This window comes from Bombus huntii, chromosome 3 (assembly GCF_024542735.1).
Source record: "Bombus huntii isolate Logan2020A chromosome 3, iyBomHunt1.1, whole genome shotgun sequence".
Classification (NCBI taxonomy): domain Eukaryota; kingdom Metazoa; phylum Arthropoda; class Insecta; order Hymenoptera; family Apidae; genus Bombus; species Bombus huntii.
In genome coordinates, this window is record NC_066240.1 from 19,766,367 (window position 1) to 19,786,161 (window position 19,795).

The 19,795-nt window shown below is 40.5% G+C and overlaps 2 protein-coding genes across 5 annotated transcripts; one reads left to right on the top strand and one right to left on the bottom strand.

Annotated features, from left to right (window-relative positions):
- Positions 1–751: 751 nt before the first annotated feature.
- Positions 752–19,264, bottom strand: LOC126863431 (gonadotropin-releasing hormone receptor). Of its 4 annotated transcripts, none has more exons than XM_050613593.1 (6): positions 19,032–19,264; positions 7,543–8,209; positions 2,093–2,276; positions 1,822–2,024; positions 1,368–1,483; positions 752–1,229 (listed from the first exon to the last, which is right to left on the bottom strand). In XM_050613593.1, the coding sequence occupies exons 1-6, from the start codon at positions 19,130–19,132 to the stop codon at positions 1,124–1,126; spliced, it is 1,377 nt and encodes a 458-aa protein (XP_050469550.1). In that variant the 5' UTR covers positions 19,133–19,264; the 3' UTR covers positions 752–1,123. The 4 variants fall into 4 exon arrangements, with proteins under 4 accessions (XP_050469550.1, XP_050469554.1, XP_050469551.1 ...); XM_050613597.1 differs by lacking the exon at positions 19,032–19,264 and adding an exon at positions 13,008–15,453; XM_050613594.1 differs by lacking the exon at positions 19,032–19,264 and adding an exon at positions 10,375–12,624.
- On the top strand, positions 2,283–5,376 carry LOC126863436 (protamine-like protein). Its single transcript, XM_050613607.1, has 2 exons — positions 2,283–3,916; positions 4,000–5,376. The coding sequence occupies exons 1-2, from the start codon at positions 3,773–3,775 to the stop codon at positions 4,480–4,482; spliced, it is 627 nt and encodes a 208-aa protein (XP_050469564.1). The 5' UTR covers positions 2,283–3,772; the 3' UTR covers positions 4,483–5,376.
- Positions 19,265–19,795: the final 531 nt, after the last annotated feature.

Here is a 19,795-nt window from a genome sequence, read left to right on the forward strand (position 1 = left end):
GTTCCTCGGAAACGGCTTCAGTCATTCGATTCCTATATTTCTATGCCCAATGGCGCAGAATGAGAACGTTTTTGTTTTCCATGTCGATATTTCACGACAGCTTATTTGATTTTCAATTTTCCGCCAATTATTTTTTATGCTTTCGGTATATGAGCGTCGAGACCTGTTTGTACGATCGTGTTCGTACGTACTTACTTGCGCATAGGTTTTCAAAAGCTAACAGTTAGGTCCTAACCCCTAACCTAACTACAGACGAAGAATAAATAATATACGAATACATTTTCACTTAATGAATTTTTAAATCATTTTTTCAGTAAGAAAGTTATTTATTCACAAAAATATCTCTAAACAACACGAATGATCTGCAGTGTCTATTAATAATTAGTGTTACAAGAATGAATTATAGGATATCTTATTCTATGGTTAAACAATAGCTCTAACTATCTAATGGAGAGTGCTTTTCAGTAACGCTTTTCCATTTCATTCGCACTGTAGAATGATTTTGATGAAATTTTCGACCCATCTGGTACGAGGCGTTAAAAGTAAACGTGTTGGAGTTTTAATTTTGTCAAGCTTGTACAAGCCATGCATTTTCATACAGTCCGGAGCAATGTGACAGTCTACTTAACATTTTTATTTACTTATAATCGACTATTAACTAGTAATTTTGGTAGAAATAAATTTGTTTTGGACCTAATAACAAATGTGCGCATATAAGGCATGTAGCACGTAATAAAACAAAACGAAGGAATTTATAACGTGGACAGTTTTTACTTACAATACTATCGTATATGTAAATATTGTTTGTGTACATCAATTATATTATATTACTGCTTCTACATTGTTCTTATACTGTTATTTTATTATTGTTATTTTCAAACACTTAATTCACATTTAGATACTCGTATACAATGGCGATAGATGTAGCGTGATCTTAATTAATATGTACTTAAGACTAAGGACTAGATCTGACGATAAACTTTAAGTATGAATTTTAGTGATTACCGTTGATCATTGACGTATGGACGCAAAGAATATAAAAATGTTGAACTCTCTAACAGAAGAATACGACCGAATTTGTCGTAATTAATCGTTTCGTTAACTCTGATTAGATATTAGTATTTCAATTATTTTTCGGTATAAATGGTGTTCGTGTTTCTCGTGATTCTTGTTTGCCGTTACCTTCACAGCTGGTTGGCGTAAGTCTGCGTTGCACGGTAGACAATTCTCTGAAAATTGCAAAATATTGTCAAATACATTCTCTATCCCTGGATGAATATATGAACAGCTTGTAGAACTATTTTATTCAGGTACCAATGATAATAATTGGAAGAACGAGAATTGTTATTTTTTATAATGTTAATAACCTGTGAATGGAACGTTTCCTTCGCGGCCACAGATGAAACGCGCCATATATCAAAGGATTTACCAAACTGTTGGTCATGCCGAAAAAGAAGATTACGTTTTGTAATTCCTTACTGAGCTGAAAATATCAAAGCTTTTTATAATCACTACGATTCAAATATTTACAACGTCTTAAAATATAAAAGTAATTGATTTTTAGTAAATTATATTAACACATCGACCGTTGGGCCGAAGTTGCGTGGTCTTTCATCGTTACTGAAACTTTTTCTCTTAAAATTTGTCGATCTCGCCGACGTCATTTGAAAACAATTTGAGCGTGACGACAACGTGGCGTCATGCATCCCCGGCAGCAACCAGGCCACGACGTCAACGCGACGCCATCAGCAGTCAATCTGTTAATCGGATCGACTTCTCGCGAAGATCGTCAAGTAAATCTGATTAATTTAAACTATTTACGTGTTTGTCAGGATCGAGGAACATAAAAATGATCATCATTGTATAATACGGTGTCCACCAGATGATGAAAGCAGTTATGATAACGATGCTGATTCTCAATGATTTGGCCTTTGCTCGATGCATTAATTTTCTTCGGTTTGTATTCCCATTTACGTGACGTATAATGTTATTAGTTAGCTTCAATTTAAATATCCTTTCGCTTCCTAAAATTATTTTGCTCGCAGCTCAGATCGAACGTACAGTTCGTACGTAATGAGAGTGGAATACGTACGAGAGATTGTGATTACGGTGGAAACGTAGGTAGCAACGAGTATAGCGAGAGGAAGAAGGAACATGAAAAACAAAACGAAGGATCCGTAAAGTTGTTCCTGCCAAGGTTCCGTGTAAAATCCGTAGGTCACGCATTGTTTGAAATCTTCGATGAACGGTCCTTGAACTACATGGAATATGAAAATCTGGAAATAGTAAACATTATTAAATCCAAATCTAGCGTATATAAATATATGCAAGCGTGAATGTTTGATTTCGTTTCGGAATTTATTCTGTTACAGATCGCTAAACTCGTGCATTTTGCAATTTCCATAAGCTGATCGATTAACATCGCGAGGTTATTATTAATATAACTAAACTCTTCGTTTATTAATTTATTTATTCGCGCATGGGCTTGTACCCTCAAATTTAGTATGAGAAATTAAATATTTCTACAAAGAACGCGTAAAGAACCTACAAAGAACCTATAGTAAAGAACGCGATCTATAGTAAAAAGTCGGTGCAAATTAGACGTTGACATTCAAGACGAAGTTTATTTGCCTGCACCGATAACAAGTGCAATCTAAATATTTTTGTCCAAGAGAACGGTGGAGTTACGCGACCGATACAAGAACAATACGATGGAACGAAGAAAAGATTCGACTTTGAACTTTATCGTCAAGATCAATTTTGCACGATTGTTTTTCAAAAAATCTCCGCCTATCCAAAGGTGTAGAATCACACTATGGTGGCTTTTACACCTACTTTCATTTATACTGTGTACATAGGCACATATGTATGTAGAAATGTACGAAGCGCGAGAAGGACATTCGTCATCGATGCTGTGCGATTAATCATGAAAATTTATATTCGTAAGTCGCACGTGTAGGCACTTTTTACCACCAACTTTTTACGATTCTCCCAAACCATACGTTTCAGCTGTTTTTCGCGTGCTAGGACGACCTCGATGGAAAAATTATTCATCGCCATTTTGACAAACGAAGCTATTTCGATCGTGCTCGAAACAGCATCGTTTATTTGTAAACGCCGACGCTCGTTCGTCGATCGTTCAATAGCAATGTGACGGAAGAAAATTTCGGCTCGTTGTATCATCTTAAAATTTCTTGTATTTAGTTAATTTCTGTGGAAAGTGGAATCAACGAATCATGGATTAAACGTTGCGATCCGAATGGAAGCGAGCTTACAAAGACTAAGTGGCGTCTAGGTCGTCTGAAAGCCAATTAATCGCTGCTGCCAATTAAGGTACTCCGCTTTTACTGTTTATGCTTTCGTACAATTTTTCTTCGTAGTCAAGTACGAAGAAATAACTTCTCGAAATTTCTAGATCGAACTTTTCGCGCAACGTTGTCAATTTTACGTTTATTCCACGTGAAATTGATTCTATAAATTACACGCGTTACGCATGCAGGAACAAAAATACAACGTTTAAAGTGTACTTTGAAGTTACTTCTGTCTTAACCAGCTGTACAACTCATACTTTTTGCCTGTTTTGTTCGAGCGAATAGGTCTTACGAATAAGTCGATCAACGTCTAAAAAAATATTGAAGAGACGCAGAAAAACGTGGCGTAGCAATTTTCAAGCACGATATAATTCGATCTTTCCTCGAACAAAAAGATTCGCGTACGATTAAACATTTTTAAGATTGATCGGTTCGCTTGCAGTTGGAGAACGAATATAATCATGGTGAGCGATTCGGCAAAAATTCTTGCCCTGGTGGTCACGGCGATAAAAAATCTTCGCGAATTGAAAGGCTCGACTTCTCGAGAAATTTTACATTATCTCTCGTCCGTCTACGATATTTCACCAAATGTGGCACGTCGTCAGGTTAGCAACCGTTCCGATCGCGCGTATTCGCGTATCGTTCGAACGACTCCCTTCGATTCTCGACGATAATTTCACGCAAACAGATGCAGACCGCGTTAAAGCGCGGCGTCGCCTACGGTATCCTAAAGAAGAACGGGGGCTGTTACATTCTACCGACGAACAGCGAGATAAATTGCCAAGAAATTGCCGAACAGGAGGTCAATCTACTGGACGTCTGTCGCAGAAACAGAATGCAGAAAAAATTGGGCTGCAAGTGCAAGAAGAGACGGCGTAGACGTAGAAGGAGAAAAAGAAAGTTCTGTAGATGTAGGCGGAGACGAAGAAGGAGAGTAAGAAGACGAAGCAGAGTTTGCGGAAGGAGGAGAAGGAGAAGGAAGAGGAAGTGTCGGTGCGGTGGTCTAGGAAGAGATCTCAGGAGAGGTGATCCAGATAGGACGAAACGGGCCGGAATGCCCCATGCAGCCGAAAACTTTCCAAGTGGGAGACTTTTCGAACCGTCGGAGGCTTACGATTCCGCGGCCAGCGAGAAAACCTCTTTGTCCAGCATCACCTCGGCAACGGACTAGAAACGTTCATCGGTAGGTATATCGTGGGTCGCTTTAATTTTTGCAAGATTTTTGTGTCGGAAGGTAGGATACGTTGGATACCAGGCTAGATGGAGTTTTACTTATCTACGCGTTATTCGAGATTCGTAGGTCGTAACCGGGCCGTAGTCGGAAAAGGCTTAGTTTTGCCTTAAAGTTCGAAGCGTCTCGAAGTACACGAGCTACTTCTTTTCGTTTTAGGTGTAAGACGAGCAGCAGTAGAGACAGCATGTACCGCGACAAAGCAAAGCTTAAGACGGCAATTTATACGAGGAGCTTTCCTTTAGGGGTGTGTTCTTATGTTTCGTAACAAATTGATAAAATGGTAAACAGCTGGGAGAAAACGGAGGATGGTCAAATGGATGGTTTACAAACGGTAGATGGAAGATGGAAAATTGAAACAAGTAGAAAGGTATTAACGATTGACGGAGTATTTGCTGTATTTGCTGAGACAATATTTATAAAAGAGCGAAGAATAGATAAAGTGGGAAGCAGAATTTAATTCAAAGATAAAGAGATATCTCACGGTATCGTATTAGGCGTATAAAAGCGTCTATTTATACATTTTAATATATCGATATGTTTTGCAGTACCGGAAGAAAAAGTAGTAAACTCGTGTAGTGGAAGAACAAGATTAAATTATCATCGTACAGGCCAGGGCAGAAGATCGAAAATATACGAGATCTTTCCAAGATGCGTCATCTTTAGAGGCGTTTATATATTTGCGTGCATTCGGTTTTTCTATTACCATTTTTATTTTAGAGTAGACTTCGTTTTTGCGTAGATGTTATATTATAGGACATGGCTTTAATATTTTGTCGTGCCTCATTTACTTTGTAACTTTGAGAGGAAAAATATACAAATTATACAGTTAAAGTTGTTTCTACTAATACCACTAGCGAATATCGGTAATCGTCTCCTCGAATATTTCAGTGCTAATTGAAAATTTTCCTTCCATAGGGTTTTTTTAAACGCAAGATAACTCGTTGACTTTTATACGATTTAGCATGTATCGTTATTTATATTTAGCGTTTCTCAATCCTGCTGAAATACGTCATTCGTATATTTGGTCTTCGATTTACAAACACATTGGTATATCTCGATTTACGTATTCGAAGGAATAACCGAAACGGTAATGGAATTTTATCGAAATTGATTCGAGACTGATCTAATCTCACTTTTAATATCTGTCTCACACCATCGTTATACGTATATAGGTAACATTCGCAATTAACAACGAGTCTCGATCTAAGAACCGTATCAAACTCGTCGAACTTAAATTCCAAGTGGCCAGGATTTTTAATTAAATTCAGCGTTCGGAATATCGATTCGAACTTTTAAATCAATTTCTCCGACGTTTAAAACAATTTCTTGTCTGGCTTCTTCTTTTAATTAGTATAAACGTTCATTTTTCATGGCACAACGTAACATCGTTACGCTTCGGTTTTACTTTATCGCGAATTTACATATAAATTTGAATTTTTTCCCCTGTCCAGACATCCGCAACTGTTTTACACGCCTCCATTCAGAATTTCGGCTTTATCGCGAAAGCGCCGCGTGATGTCCTGTGGTTGCTTCGGTTTCCAATTTCCATGCGATGTTTTCCAGCATTATACAATTTCTCTGTTCGCGCCCGTGACGAGTGCTTTATTCTCGGCTAAATTAAAAGCGCGACACTACGACACTCCGCGACGATAAATTGCGCCGTATGCAGCTACAATAGAAAAAGTAATCGTCGATCAACTGGAATTGGCAAGGGACGCGTTAATCGACGCGCGTAGACCAACGAGGAAAGATCGTCGAGCCGAAGATTCAAGAAATTACGGAACTCTGAGAATACGTAAGGGTTATGTAATTCTTTGTTGCTGGCCAAATTCATCGTTCAGCCTCAAATTCACGGGTGAGATCGACCCCTGATAACCTGGCTACTTTTCGATTTTGCGTCGCGTCATACTCGAATCTCTCGTACATCGACGACCGAATTTTCCGTTTATCGGATTGATTTTTTTATCGAGATCGAATACAATGGAATACAAGTAGCAGAGTAACTAGTTTCGTAAGGATTTAATTTTCGCCGAGTTTTAAAGTTAAAAGAGAAACCAAGTTAAATCGAAAGTAATAATTACAAAGGTATGGTTATAATATATAATAACTGTTATCGAGCGATTGCTTTCGTTACGATTTACGTAGCACGGAACCAATTCTTCCATTATGTTTTACATATTACGTACGTATTCAGATGTTGCACGTAATTGATTTATACTCGATATTAACTTCGTAAAGTGTTTTGCATTTAACGAAGTTGTTATACGCATTAAACGAATTTATCTTTACGCGGGTATTGGCAGATGTTAGCGAAACGATACCCGTTCGATAAACGTCGAATCAATTCACGCTCATAAATGTATATCGAACTTAATATTTTTCTAATTAGCAGTCATTAGTAATTATAGCTGACACAACACGATGTTCCCTTTACTAAATCACTAAATAACGTGATAAATCTTAACGATGAATTTTAATGAACATAGAGAGCTACATTTACGTCCGTTTAGATGTAAATAAACGAGTTTCTTACTTCATTTGAATTCGTAGACTAGAATATCGTAGGTTACGTAAAAAGAAGAGCCAGAAAAGCAGCTTGACGCGGATGATCGTCGTACGACAAAATCGAATCGCTTCCGACTAAAGACGAATAAATCGCGAATCCACGCTTTTTGAATCTTAATTGCCGCGAACCTCGGAGAACAAATTTTTATAAGGAAATAAACGGAATGCGCGTTCGAACGAAGCAGACGAATAAGTATGAAATATCGATCAAGACGATAGACTCGAGCTTGAAAAACGAGGTCGTCGATTTTTTCTGAATTTTTGCCGCCCGTCGTATCGAATTTCTTTTACGATCGATCGTATTTATCGCACGTCCGTTCGAGGTACACACGTTTATTTGAATTCGAACGATTTGGACCGGGGCAATGCAGTTTCGCTAATGCAAATTCATCCCTTTGACTAATCCGAACAAGGCTTCGTAGCGACTCTTACCTGAGGCGATGCGAATATAAAGGACAGTATCCACGCCAGAACGACAAACTTGAGACACCTGTCAGCGGTATTCATGCCTTTCATCGGGTATCGTATAGCAAAGAACCTGTCCACTCCGATCAGCACCAGTATAAAGGTGCTCAGATACAAGCTGAACACTTGTGCGAATTTGAACAACTTGCAGGCGACGTTGCCGAAGATCCAAGCCACGGTGTAGCTCCACACCGCGTCCCCTACCATGCAGAACACCGTGACCAACAGATCGGCCACTGTTAAATGCAGGATCAACGTGTAAATTGCCGACCAAGCGTGTTGCTTTCGTCGATTTATCGCGATAGAGTAGATAGTCGCGACGTTCGCCACGAAGCTGAGGATCGCGATCACCGAGAGCACGATCACTTTCACCACGACCACTCTGGTCAGCTGTGGAGCGTGATTCAGGCAAGTCACGTTGTTCAGCACGCCGGTGGAAATTAGTTGGACGAATTCGCTTATGTTGTGCAATGGCCGAGCGTCAGGGGTGTGGTTGACGCCACGAGACTGATCGGTGAAGTCGGCCAGGTTGTCACAGGCTGACAATACGTACGTGATATAGTCGATTGGTAATCGTACAGAGTTTTCCATTGTTCTTGCTATTGCGTTACTTTTGTCTCGTCGAGCATCGTACCTGTGAATCGTGGTTTTCGGAATTGGTAGCGGTCACCATGCTTTGTGAAATACGCGCCTATAATACCATATACGTATACGTAATATATCGCGAAGCAAAATATAATTTTGCGCAAAGGTTCGAACAAACCTACAAATTTCTATGCGTCGTGTAAAGCATTTTCACGTTTCCTCCGTGTATTGATCAAATTTGAAACCAATTCGAAATTGCATATCTGGATGATCTATCACCAGAATATCAACGTCCAGATAATTTAATGTCTCGCGATAATCCGAATCGGAAATTCGGATAATTAGTACCGTAATTAGCATTACGGGATAACGAATATTCGTCGTCGAATCGAATCTCGCAGTTCTTGAAACTTGGAAACTGACCACGGAATTTTACGCGTATGCGCGTGGCTGTAACTACTCTTCGAGTTACGAATTAAGTCATTTTGAAGATTTAGGCGCAACGTCTCCTTTCTCTTTTTAACGCCTAGGTACAAATTCCCTTATATCGAGATTACAAGGACGGTAGGCGAAAGACAGAAAGCGTCGTATCGCAAATTTCAGGCAATATACTCGCGCGGCATTCGCACGAAGAACAAAATATCTTATAATTTAAACCGTACGTTATGTGCGCGCGTATCTCTCGAGATACCAAAGTTTAAAATTTAAAACACGATACGTTATAACTTTACATTCGCGAAAGATAATTCGAAATTTTATTTCACTTTACATTCACGAAGCTCGTAAATACTTTCTTCTCCCTTTTTCGACCGGTCGCGAAACTCACAAAAATGGAAGGTAGACGTTTGATTCGTATTAAAATTGAACTAACGAGATTCTGCCGGCTATAGTTGCAAAGTCTCGTTGCCACCACCGTCTCTTTGCCGGACTCTCGCATTTGTTCAACACGCTATCCGACTCTTCTGTTCACCCGTTTTCATTCTATTCGCACCACGTTCATTCGTCTTTTATTCCTCGACTTTCAGATTTACGAATAAACGATCCTTTCTTTATCTCCGTCTTTATCTTCTTCTTTTCTCGATTATCGCGTGCTTATGAAAGAACGTTGCGATCGAGACGTGGATTTTCCGAGCGCAATCGAACCGAAACTGTCGAGCGCGTCACGACTTGGCAGTACAAAGATGCTTATCTCTTTCATCTTTCGTAAAAACGAATTACGATCGCGAGCAAATCAAACGTATACGTCGGATAAATAAATGTCTCGTTCGAAAGAAATTCGATCGTCGAGAGACTAGCGGTGGAAAAAATATCTGTCGTACGAAAGAAATAAGAGGAAAAAAGAGATTTTAGCAAAGCGGACAAAGTTGTAAAGAACTGAAACCGATATACGCTTGCTCGACCAACTCTTGTTACGTACGTACTGCTTAGGATTTTTCACCAGTATTTTTCCTTTCATCGAAGGCGATTCGGTTTTTACAAAGTGAATAATCAACGAAAGCGAAAATGAATAATTAATGGGAATCACGGCGTTGATCAACTTCCTTTTTTCATTGTTTTTTGCAATCGAGAATCGGCTATAAATAATTTATTATTTGCCGTTCAAACGTCGTTGATGTATTTTTGTTGCGAACGGCGAACGATGGTAAAGTGTTAGTCATTTTTGCGACAAAATAACGAGCGGATAAGTATCGATCGTTTTGTGTGAGAATAATTAAATAGAATCGAGTTAATTGGCCTAAGTGCTTAGAGGAGCGAGATTAACGAACGTAACGAACGTGTCACGTAGCGAATAAATCTATTAACCCCACGACCAAGTATCACATACGTACGTCTGTACGTACATATCGATGTATGTATTTAAGAATCGAATGTCGATTGATTTATGTCGAGCGTATAATTTTCCAGACCTGCCTGTAATCGTTTAACGAGTTGGAAATATTAAAACAGGTTCTTTATGATTCAAAGGAAACTAACTATTCTGTTATAATTGATGGTTTTTAATTAAGCAATTAAATAATGTACATTGTTAGCGAAGCGAATACAGATGACGAACGAGTTTTCAACGTTGTACGCAGATATCTGTATTAGTATACATGTGCCGCTATATAGTTTATATAGTCTAGTCTATGTAGAGTCTACACGTAAAGTTATATTTCTCTATTTTGACGGCGATTTTGATTAAAATCATTCGATATTACGCAAACATCTACTTACCGTCTTACGTTCAACATTTTTCTCCTCTTCCGATACGACAAAGTATATTTTACGATGATACGGTAACGTTTGTTTACAAGTTGTAATTTCGTTCAACCATTCAGATTTTACGTACATATTTCCTCGAATACCTATGCTTCGATCGCGTGTGAAATATTTGTAACAAAAGTAGTAAGACTATTTTTTTTTTAATTCATAAGTTGGAGAATAATCTTAATAGGAATTCGTAACGTTATACCGATATGTCGATGTTAATGTTGCCATATGGAAATTATTAATCGTTCGGTGAATATTTATGAAGTCCGATCGCATGATTTCACGGTTTACATTCGAGAGAGACCAAAATCGAAGAAATATAATCCCGTTAACTATCTGGCCATCGTACGGCAATTGCTCGCAAAAGCATGCCGTGTCAGCCTAGCAATTAGAAGATTCAAATTGTAGAAACACAATCCGCCCTTGATCGGAATCTATATTCCATCGTGATTCTAATTTTAACGTCAATTTCCTATGTGTCGGTCGTTCGGATTAATTTGTCGCATTACCGATTCTCGTTTCCTTCGATATCGTCGCATAAAATCAATTTTTAATACCTTTATTTCTTACTCGATCTACGTTTCTCGCGTGATTTATCGCGGAATAGTTAGTGACAGTTCTTAGAAAAAACTTGTTACCATGGTCAATTTTAATCGCAGCTTTAATTGTTCTTACATCGATAAATTTGTTCGGTAATTTCACTCGTTTAACGAACTCGTCAACTTTGAAACTTTCATGGTTCTCCGTTTCGTTAAATTTACTACGTATAGAATCGACGTTTGGCGCGTTTTCGTCAAATACCGATTTATCCTTCAAATACGATTCGATTTCTTGAAATATCTTTCGTTGCACAATTTTTTTAACGTCACGATCTTATCGGAAACACGCGTGTGTCACTTTAACTTCCGTTTCGTTCCACCGAAAATACTCACTCTTCGCTTTAGTCGGAAATTTCAACGATCCTCGATAGACACGAAAACACATCCGCCAGTTGTTCTTCGTTTGTTCGAATTTGCAGATATCGTAATTTATTTCTGAATCACCGAAATAAAATTTGGCTTCACGGAAAACGTTGTCCTCGTTTTTCTCGATATCGACGATTCGTTATCGCGTACACGGATTTATATTCGTTCGACGCCTGTACTCGCTCGAGGATCGATTCGTTCTGTATCTCGTCTTTCGTTGCTCTCGGTTTTTCGTTCGATCGCATAACGCGATCGACGAAGAAAGAGAAGTGGCAACGTTATATTAGCGCCTTACTAATAGCGTAATCGCTCGACTAACAAAAACTACATCCTTTCTTCGTCCCCTCTCAGAGAACAATAATAATTTCTTAGAAAATATTATCATTAATCGATGAATTTACGACACTCATCGTACGATGTCTGATTTTTTTGCACAAATTCGTCAAACGCTGGTAAACGATGTAACTTTGAAAATTCAACTACACGTTAAATCTTAATCTCGCGATTATTATTATCGGAATGTTAGTATCATTATTATTATTATTATCATCATCATTATTATTATTATCATTATTATTATTATTATGAAACTGGAACGAGTAATTGAAAATTTGGCAATTCTTTGTTGGAAAATGCGGCCACTAGTTTGCTACGTGGAAATCGACTAGCAGTTGGAAGACAATACCGTTTCGCCAGTGTCCGCCGGTTCTCTCGTTTCTTTCTTCGTTCTTTCGAATCTGCCTGTTTTGTACTCTGTTCATTTTGCGTTCTACAACCATGTAAACGATTTAAATACGAATACGTAAGTAATGCATTATTCAGTTTTATTTTTTCCAAGGAATTCATTATTCTGTTATAAACTTCCATCGGCTTATATTTTTTACGGTGAATCCGTCGTACGGATCGTACTGATTCGTTCAACGCGATTCGCGTTACACAACACGGTAAAAAAGTTACGTACCTGTGTACGAGTGCATGTTTACATTTTTGCGGTGTAACGAGACGAGACGCGACCGTAGGAGACGATCGGAGCATGCACGAACTAAGTAAATAAAACAAAGATCAGAGGAATCGACAATAACGACGCGTTTATACGGATTTACGGCACGGATTTATAATCGTAACCTCTCTACTTTTCGCTTAAGGCCGCCTTTTCACCGAGTCAACGACAAGGAACTCGTTGTCCTATCTTGTTGCTGCGCGTTCCAAACGCAGTACGCAACGAACGTCATCTCGTGGAAGCAGCGCGTCTACGTCGAAGCAACGTATCGATTTTAAAGCGATATTTGTTCGTAGCAGCAAGCATACCGTTTTTCTTCGATCTTTGCCGTCTCGAACGCGAACAGACAACGAGCGACGAATGTTTCGAGAAACACGGTGCAGCGGGAAAAAGTTGCTCGCTGTTGTCGCTTCGACGAAAGATTCAATAGGCGCGACGCACGACGCTCCATCGCTTCATCAGGCGCAATTTATGCCAACTTTGAATGGATTACGAGCGATGCGAGCAGAATTTTTCCAACACTCGCAAAATCTCGCTCTAAATCTAAATAATTCCGCCGCGGTACTTCCACACAGATACTTGTCACAAATTAAGTACATGTGGAAAGTTGGCCAGATTAGCTAGTCACTTACCAGCGAGACCCCTGTCGCGCTTTAAAAGTTGGAAAGAAAAAATGAAGCGTCCCTGTTCGCGTCCACCGCTCTTTATCAATTTGCACGAGCAGACTCGATCGATCGAATTCTTGCTTCTGCGACTCTGCCCTTTCCACGTCCTTTGTCCACCTTGCTATGACGGTCGATGTTCCGTTCTTTCTACGCAACTTCTCGCCCCTTCGTACGATCGACCACGGCAACGAAACGAAAGAAGAGAAACGAGAAGGGAAGAAGGCAGACTTAGATCACGAGACTGAGAGACACAGTGGTGTAAATTGTAAAAAATGATAAGGCGGGGAACGGAACGGACGCACACGTTATGCGAGTGATGTTCCATGGCGTGCGAAGGAATGCCTCGGACGTTGAGAAATGAGAAACGTGGTCAGTCCGAAGACAAAATCACCGACGATGCTATTTGCCGGCGTTGCCGATGGAATGACGCGACGGACGACGGACGATGGACGGCGGACGGCGGACGGCGGACGGCGGACCAACTCATGGTTTAAACATCGGTCCGGGCTTAATACGAACGAAAGCATAAAAGACTGTTGCCGGGGAAACGAGATCTAACGGAGGAACTTTTGGTGGACGAAGAACCGGAGAGGCGAAGGAAACAGCTGCTTTAAAGAAAGGGTCGAGAAGAAAAAGGAAACAGAAGAGGGAGAAGGAGGAAAAGCGAGTTTCGTCGTTGGCTGATGAGCTCGTCGCTTGATTGGTCCGGTTGTCGAAGGGACGATGTCGAATCACGCGGAAGACGAAAGCCGAAGAGCGATCTGTTTGAAGTTCGAAACGTTAAACGCGTCGTATTCTTCGACTCTGTAGCAGGCCACCAGTTCGCGACGAATCGATGCTTCGAATCATCTATTTTTCTCGCTATCCGAATCTTTCGAGACAAATTTCCCGGACAAACGACGAATTTAGCGGCAACGCGATATAATTTGATATTATTTACGTCATCTTCTTCCGATAAACGAATCTATGAATGGAACGTTCATCGCGTACCTACGATATACACGTACATAGTACGGTAATCAAACGTACGAGTTAAAAAAAGCAAAGTTGGCAAGTTTGACACGTTTAAACTCTTGAAAGCATGGTCCACTCGTAAGCCCGTTTTCTTTCGCGATATAAAAACGTATGACGCTAGCTTTTCAACGTCACGATTCCTAGATAGCCAATTATCATCACTGGTAAAAATAGATGACGCGTAAAACTGCGACAAGTAGAATTTTATCACGGAATTCAAAAGGTGTTTCGTAGGTTTCTACGGTAGGAGTGGAAACGGTATAAGAAACTCGACCGAACGGATCATTTAACTTTGTTTCTTCCATTATTCATCGCGACGCGTCGTCCGCGAGATCTCACAATATACTAAACGCCCGTGGTTGCCTTCTCCTGGGTGGAGAATCTCCAGTGAATAACATGGAAGCAAATAAAACAGTTCCTCTCTTGGCTTTCATCTCTGAAATTTTATTTAGGGCACGTACTTTTGTAACGCGGACCAAAAACAGGAGACGAAGCGAGAGAGAAACGAAGAAACTGATCGTTCGATTACTAGCGCGTAATTTCATTACGTGCTATTCTATCGGTCCATTTTTCTTCCTAAGTATCGGGACAGCTGTCGTTATCGTTATCAGTCAAATTTTACGAGTCGTACGAACGCGATAGATCGTAACGCGTCTCGTTTCGCCGCTAATACGATTTTTCAATGTTTTCTAAAACTCGCGTAATACGTATATACGTCTATTCGGCGGCATGATCGAATTAAGCAGCTGCGCACATAAAGATACATAAAGATCTTCTGTTTCTTCAATAAAATCACTCGTCACGTATTCTCCTATTCCTGATTCGCATGCGAAAGATGTCAGTGGATTCGCGAGGGAGCGTGGATCAGCCAACAGGAATGTAATCCAAATCCGTGTGTTCTTTTGTTGACGTAGCGGCTTGCGCGGCTAAATCTTCGAATATACCGCGCTTGGTGTCGCAAAGCTTTAGCTTCGTCGATAACGGCCTCCTCGATAAAATATTTCTACTCGTTCGATCTCTCGTAAAACGTTATTCGTCTGTTGTTAACGTTGGTCACGTTTGTTCTTCGCTTAGCAATTCCACTTCGATATCGATATTTGATAAACGTTCATCATCCAAATTTCGTATAATTCGCTTCGAGTTTCGTCTAGTCGGGCAGATTTTTCTTTTCGGACGGAGAGATTTTTTAACGCGGCAGATCGTAACAGGATTAACAAAGAAACGCAACGTTGTACATACGTGCGTCAACTTGCTGAAACTTGGTAGACTCGTAAAATTTAGGTGGAAAACGAATATCAAACGAATCCTTGGAATTCTGTTTCGTAGAAACACAATTTCACATTGTCAAAAGAGAAAGAAAAAGAAAGAAAAAACAGAATTCGATAACGCGAATTCGATAACGAACAATCGAGGGAAATCGCGAACGGTTTCTTAATGAGTCGATTAATCGACCTATCAAAGTATCTCTCTACATAGGTCTCGACAAATTTTATGCAAAATTTTAACGTTACTTCACATACCGATGGTGTGACAATTATGCGACATAATCGACGCCTATTTGCCACGATCACGGTATCGATAAATACCCGTTAACAGAGTTTTTCGATCAACGGCGTCGTATTTCGCGATTCAACGTTCATCGCAATTACGGCGTAACGATCGACCGCGTTCATTTCCGTTCCGTGCTAACTCAGCTATCACGGAAACAGAAGTTTCGTCGGACGTACAACTTTCGCCACAGTTTCGTTTTTCTTTCTAATTTCTTTTCTCGTCGCCGTACCTCGAAATCGCCACAAATTTCAGCTTCTACGCGACTCGAACGAGAGACAAACTTTTATACGACGTATCGTAGGTGTCGTAGAGATGCACAGACGAAGATTGTCAGAGTGTGCGAGGGTAATTCGGGTCAGAAATTTGAGTCGGGATAATTAATTTGTTCCGTAATTCGTCAAAAGCCGAATACATCCGCGTTCGCTAACCAACCATCCTATCGAACTAAACGATAAAAAGCGTCGATTCGGCGTTTACTCCGACGACGAACGAAAATGTTTTTCCCGAAGGGATTCTAACGATGGTATCTTCCCGATTCTCCAGTCTCCAGGCATGATCTTCAAACTTGCTTCATATTTTACTCTTACGTATACTCGCGACGTTCGCGTCTCGTTACGGTGTTAAAGGAATTCCAAACAGTTTTGCACAACGCGTGTAATATATCCATGACAAAAATTCTGTCGTGCGTTCGCGAATACCTTGTTCCTTATCCGGATGATCCAACGTTCGTTCGCGATATCTCGTTCCGTTGGAATCACGAGGGTTTACACGAAACGTTGTTGTTTATACGCACGATCGAGAACTAGATTTATCGTCGTTGAATCGAAGAAAGTCTCGCGATTTGCTAGCATCGGCCATACCCCGAAAACGTTTCCTCGTTTCGACACGACTTGGTCCAATTTAACTTCGTCCGCGTGTTCGAACGTATCGGCTGAATGTTCCGTTTGTTTCGTTCGACCGCCAAGTCGCCAGTCGTGAGTCGAGTATCTTACGTCGGACCATCGTGTCGCAACACGGAAATTAGACCGTTCCTTTAGTCGATTTTGCGTTCGATTCCACGTCTTGTTTCCTCCATAAACGATACCGACGCCGTTACAAGATGCCAGTTTCGGTATGTAAATCTTCGACGAACCACTCTATAGTTGACCGTTGAAACTATAGTGCTTCGATAAATTACGAACACGTTCGATTCCTCAGTGATGCGGTCGTCGTGTCGCGAATTCAAATCTTCCAGAATATTCGATTTTTTGCTCCGTCTTTCTTCGTCTCGTTGTTTCACATTTTCCACCGATTAATTTCTTTCGCTTCTGCCCTATCTTTGTCGTTATCCCGCGTCAATAAAATTGTAGTTTCGTAGTTTCTCATCGTCTTTCTCTTGCAAATGCGCGAATATTCTGTAACTTGGGTAGAGGATCCAGATAAATCGAGAGCAAAAGGCGTTAAATAAAAGTTAACTTTTGCCGATACGCCGAAATTCGTGCCGACTTTCGCAATTTTGGCTAATTCGCGTCAACTCGTTGCAACTTTTTCTCACCTTTAGCTCGCGATCAACGATCTTCCACGAAAGTATACTTTACGCAGTTTTTCCTCGCGTTTCTCGTTTGTAGCGAAATCGAAATAAAATTTAACTTTTGTCAGCAATTTTTTAAATCGATAATTCTTTTTCTAACCAATACGATAAATATAAAGCTGTAATTCAAAGGAGAAAAATAAAACGCGGATGTTTACTCTTCGAGCAGCATTATCCAGGCTATATTAATAGAACGTCGAATTCTACGGAATATTAACGAGATCATTTGCAAACCAGAGTCAAGCGAGTCACAACGAGAGTTGCAAAAGCCGTTTAAATAATACATAAACTCTAAAATATTCTGTTTCTTCGATCGCTTCACCGTCGCAATTACGAAACGATGATTCTGCTAGTTTCCACAATGAAGACCTTTATTTCTTCCTACCGATGTTTACGAGCTACTCGCGATCCACGCGATTACGATTTCCTCGAAAGCGCTATTGAAACTCGAACGTATTTTTTAATCGTTCGATCGCTCTGTCACCATCGAGCCAATAACTGGCAACTTTTAGAAAGTTGTACGTATAAAAGTATGTATAAAATCGCGCGTAAAAACGTGTCAAATATGTTTAAACTCGACGATCTATTGGAATATCTTAGACGCGATGATAGATACGATATATTTTTCGCGTCGAATAATTTTTGTCGTCGGTGGAATTTTATCCGAGAGAAAAAGAAAAAAGAAAAAAAGAAAGAAACGAGGAAAACAGTGTCGTATTTACAATCTGAATCGTAAAGTCATCCATTACGTAGAAGCTGCGCTTCCATAAAAATTTCTTCAGCGAATATAGAGTCCTATTTGACAAATTGCTCCACGTTCGTACGGTTTGATCGTTTAAATTGGAAATATAGAAGCAACTCGTACGTTGCCGAAATTTAGATTTATCACGAGGCGATGATTGGATGGCGAGCGCAAATTTTCTGCAACCGATTTTCGTGTGAATTTTTCTCGTTGACTCGTCGTAATTCAACACCTCGTACACCCACTCCTCGAAACAGTCGCGATTCCGGAATCTGGCGTGCAACGTAACACGCCGCGGTAAATAATGATCGCGACACGACAACTCGGCTTCCCCGTTATTATTTACGGCCGCCTGGCCTCCCGATATATCCACGGTAATTAATAATCGGACAATAAACGAACCGCAATAGTTACCACCCCAGTCGGAAAAGCAACAGCCTCCTCTATATCAGCTTTTCAATAATTCTATTTTCTTCTGTTACTTAATTTCTTCCTTTTTTCTCTTTTTTCGTTAATTATTTCCTATTCTCTCTTGGCTTCTGCGAGAACAATTTATCGCCGCCTACTTTTGTTTATTCGTTTACCGTTAGTTTATTTTATTCTTTTCTCTTCGACCTTTTCACGGTAATTGACCGTCTCGTTATCGTTTTTCATCGGAAAGCAAAAATAACTGTTATTTCCACGATATTTATGAAAAAGGTCATCGAGACAAAGAAAATTTTTTTTATCACTCTTGGCCATCGTCGATCTTTATCGATAACATCGTAACAGAGGTAATAGAGGAAACGCAGAGCGTAACCGATCTAAATTAAAAGCGTTGTTAATATTTGGCGAAAGTAGCCGGTGGCACGCGTTAGATTTTACGCGAGTGCGATAAGTCGTAAGACGAGATCTTCTTATCCCTCTTTCTATTCTTGCTTCTATTCTTGTTTTACACCCTTTCGCCATATACGTACGTATGTATTTAGCGACTGTGCCTATCGCATCGACATTTGCCTGCGCGACGTTATATCACGCATGGTGGGATCGTCGGGCCGTTTATCCGGGCCGGGCACACCGACCAGGACAGGCTGGAAATATTGCGTCGAATATCGGGTCGCCGTTTATCACTTACCATTCCGATTCGAACCTTGTAAATCCTTTTTTTAGCGTACGTTGATGCGAATCGATCGGTCGTCCATGCGTATTTGCGCGCAATCGATCGCCGCGTCGCATCGCCCCGATTAATTAACGAGCCTCTCTGTTCAAATCGATACGCGATGTCCACGCGTATACGATTCCTTTCGTTCTTTACCGGATGGTGGATAACTTTATTTAGGAGGAGCGGCGCAGCGTGTCGCGTCGTGTCGTGTCGTGTCGTGTCGTGTCGTCGTCGACGTCGACGTCGACGTCGAGTCGCTTGGCTGAACGCGATCTCCGTTTCTTCTTATTGCGCGGTACGTGATACGCGTCCGTTATTACGTCGACGCGTTCGCGAAACGCGAGTTAAGCAAACTTAGAAATAACGCAATATTTCATACGCGTCGCACGTACGACGCAACCGGTCTGCGTTCTCTCGCTACGTTTCAGCACCGACTTTTCCACGATCGCGCACACGCGTCACTCGAGCCCGAGATAATGCGAAAACGATGAAAATTCGACCACGAGCGCTTCATCGATACTCGCGCGGTTACACGATTAAGATCGTATCGTGGTTACTAATGGGATAAATTTGCATCAGCGACTTTTATCGTTGCGATTATTCTCGTAGAACGACGCGAGACGCAAACATCTTCCCTTCTTCGTTAAAGCGTGTAAAGAGAAGAGCCACGATCTTTTCGGTCTTTACGACCGGTCTTTTCACCGGGCAGAGTGAAAAACCTGTCGATACAAGCGATC

What these genes read in the sequence shown, in the direction of transcription:
- LOC126863436 (XM_050613607.1), top strand. Translation starts at nt 3,773, where the DNA reads ATGGTGAGCGATTCGGCAAAAATTCTTGCCCTGGTGGTCACGGCGATA. An exon ending in CAAATGTGGCACGTCGTCAG is followed by an intron (nt 3,917 to 3,999) that starts GTTAGCAACCGT and finishes TCACGCAAACAG; the next exon opens with ATGCAGACCGCGTTAAAGCG.
- LOC126863431 (XM_050613593.1), bottom strand. Translation starts at nt 19,132, where the DNA reads ATGCGACGCGGCGATCGATTGCGCGCAAATACGCATGGACGACCGATC. An exon ending in TTATATTCGCATCGCCTCAG is followed by an intron (nt 2,277 to 7,542) that starts GTAAGAGTCGCT and finishes TACTATTTCCAG; the next exon opens with ATTTTCATATTCCATGTAGT. An exon ending in CACCGTAATCACAATCTCTC is followed by an intron (nt 2,025 to 2,092) that starts GTACGTATTCCA and finishes AAATAATTTTAG; the next exon opens with GAAGCGAAAGGATATTTAAA.